Source organism: Malus domestica, chromosome 05 (assembly GCF_042453785.1).
Source record: "Malus domestica chromosome 05, GDT2T_hap1".
NCBI classification, from domain to species: Eukaryota; Viridiplantae; Streptophyta; class Magnoliopsida; order Rosales; family Rosaceae; genus Malus; species Malus domestica.
In genome coordinates this window covers 32,041,580-32,044,258 of record NC_091665.1, presented here as the reverse complement: position 1 = coordinate 32,044,258, position 2,679 = coordinate 32,041,580, and the positions used below count along the sequence as shown (strand labels likewise).

At 37.8% G+C, this 2,679-nt stretch overlaps 1 protein-coding gene across 1 annotated transcript; it reads left to right on the top strand.

Moving 5' to 3' along the window:
- Nucleotides 1-1,091: 1,091 nt before the first annotated feature.
- On the top strand, nucleotides 1,092-2,454 carry LOC114824919 (LOB domain-containing protein 16). The gene is made up of 2 exons (XM_029102627.2): nucleotides 1,092-1,536; nucleotides 1,933-2,454. The coding sequence occupies exons 1-2, from the start codon at nucleotides 1,231-1,233 to the stop codon at nucleotides 2,260-2,262; spliced, it is 636 nt and encodes a 211-aa protein (XP_028958460.1). The 5' UTR covers nucleotides 1,092-1,230; the 3' UTR covers nucleotides 2,263-2,454.
- The last annotated feature ends 225 nt before the right edge of the window (nucleotides 2,455-2,679 follow it).

The window sequence follows — 2,679 nt, the reverse complement described above, 5'->3', positions numbered from 1 at the left end:
ACACGTCAGTCCTTTGAAAAAAACCGGATCTCCTAAATATATCTCTAAAGAGATGTTAATTACTTGTTAGTTGATGCTAACTGACCTAGTGTTTTTTTTCCCTAATTAGCAAAGTATCTGGACTGCAGCAACTAGATCGGTCAAAAAATCCCAAAATTTTGCAGTTCTTGTGGTTCAAGTGCATTTAATTTGTGTCGGGTGAGATTTTGGTTTGTGAAAACGATGGCCTTATTGAAACCACTTTTGACTAATTTTCCTTTTTGTCTGATGTGATCAATGGTGTGTTGCATAACGCACGAGGATAACACAACTGCACTCACTCACTTCATTATAGACTTGAAGCTCAGATTTTCAGCTACAAGAAAGCACTTGCCTAATCATTTTCTGACAACCTGGCCAATTTCCAAAATCTCGACCAAATCAGAAAAACTTAACCACAACGGGTTGTATTTTCATGTCTGTCTTACTAATTAAGTTTTTAATCACGTGACGAGTGAAATAGAGACGTGCATGATATACCGTCAGAGATCAAAGTTATCCTAATTACAAACAGAAAAACCAAACCAAAGCAGCGCAGCACCAATTTTCTTCACCAAGTTGGAGAATTGGAGTGCTGAGCTTGAACAACATGACTGACTAAATAGATAAATATTGTACGTATTGAATAATAAAACCCTATTTTTAAACTATATTGCTCAAGGTAACTGAATCATTAGTAATTGTCGGTAGAAAAATATACCAGAAGAGCTGTGGCAAGTAGCAGTGAGTGAACCACAATGTCACAAAACGACAATTTGCAGCAGTTCCCAGGTGCGGCGCCGTTCGGCGGAAAATATAAACTTATTCAAACCCTAAAATCAAACTTTGCCATTAAAAATTTACTAATCAAACTCAGTAGCCATTAATCATCAACACCGGAAAAAATATAAAGAAAAAAAAAATTGTGTTACAAATAAGATGAAGGCTTAAAAAAAAATGTAGTCCCCACGATATTACATAAACCATTAATGATTGTCCCCTTAGAACCCTACATACAGACCTTCCTTTGTCCCCCGTTCATTTCTTATAAGACTCCCCCTTTACGTTTCTCAATGCCCCACTTTCCTCCTCCAACTTAATCACCATTTCCTAGTGTGCTCGTGTGCCTAAATTCTCATTATTTTTTCTCTCTTTTTTCTCCAATTTTTACTCTCTCTCTCTCTCGGATCTCTTTGTTTGTCTGTACCAAAAATGGCTTCTGGGGGTGCTGGCAGCGCTGGGACTGGCACTGGGTCTCCTTGTGGGGCATGCAAGTTTCTGAGGAGAAAGTGTGCTTCTGATTGCATATTTGCACCTTATTTTTGCTCCGAGCAAGGACCTGCTCGTTTTGCTGCCATTCACAAAGTGTTTGGCGCCAGCAATGTGTCCAAGTTATTGTTGCATGTTCCTGCTCATGATCGTTGTGAAGCTGTTGTCACAATTGCCTATGAAGCTCAAGCAAGAATTCGAGACCCCGTTTATGGATGCGTGGCTCACATTTTTTCCTTGCAACAACAGGTGATTAATTAAACTCACCCTTCTCTTTTATCTGTTGAATACTAAGCTAACCCTTTTATTTTGAGGTTGAATTAGCCAACCCTTTTACTGTTGGTTTTTTTTTGTTACATTGGAGGAATTCGAAACTTAGCTTACTCCTAAATCCTTACCTCTTTTTGTTGAATTAAGATAACCCTTTTCTATTTTCCGTTGAATTAAGCAACTGCTTTCTCTTTAGGTTGAATTAAGCCAACCCTTTTGTTTTTAGGCTGAAATAAGCAAACCCCTTTTGGTTTTAGGTTCAAATAAGCAAACCCTTTTCGGTTTTAGGTTGAAATAAGCCAACCCTTTTGTTGTTAGGTTGAAGTAACCAAACCCTTTTCATATCATTGTCTAAAAGTTAGAATTCATATGTAGGTGGCATGTTTGCAAGCACAATTGATGCAAGTAAAGGCTCAACTGGCTCACCAAAACCTCGTTGATTCAAGGAACATGGAGAGTACTCAGTGGCAGGGGAATGTGAATGGATCAGTCACAAGCATTCCAAGTTATCCGAGCTACGTGAATCCTATTTCACCTCGGAGCTCGCTGGACTCCATGGACCCCAACAGTGATATTGCCATGAATATGCAGGAGATTCAAAGCAGCAGAGAGGAGTTCTCGTACCAAGGTTGTTCTAAAAAGAGACCATATAATGGTGACTTGGGAGAGCTTCAAGCCTTGGCCCTCAGAATGATGAGAAACTGATCAATCCCTACATCATGTTTTGTTTCAACGGTATGACGGTGGCCTTTCAGATGTTTCTGTGACCAATGGTGTATATACTGAGCCTGTTTTTTTTTCAAGAAAAAGAAATTAGTACCATTAATCATATAATCTCTCTCTCTCTCTCTTTATGATATGAGAGATTTTTCAATGTGATCGGTACACATAATGGTACACTACGTGTCACTGTACAAATGATGAGATATATGTGTTAAAAAGTTAATAATTTAAAAAATGAAATTTCTCACCCCTTCTATTAAAACATGTGATGTACCACTTATATTTCCGTTATAATTAAAAATTTCTCCTCTGATATCTCACTAAAAATATTACTGCAGTTGCATAAATTACTGGGCTAATCTAAGTAATCAACTTTAATCTTATGAAGATAATGTAGTT

Bases quoted from the DNA above. Each gene is read 5' to 3' on its own strand.
- LOC114824919 (XM_029102627.2), top strand. From the start codon at position 1,231: ATGGCTTCTGGGGGTGCTGGCAGCGCTGGGACTGGCACTGGGTCTCCT. The intron at 1,537-1,932 runs GTGATTAATTAA...ATTCATATGTAG, and splicing joins TTTTTTCCTTGCAACAACAG to GTGGCATGTTTGCAAGCACA.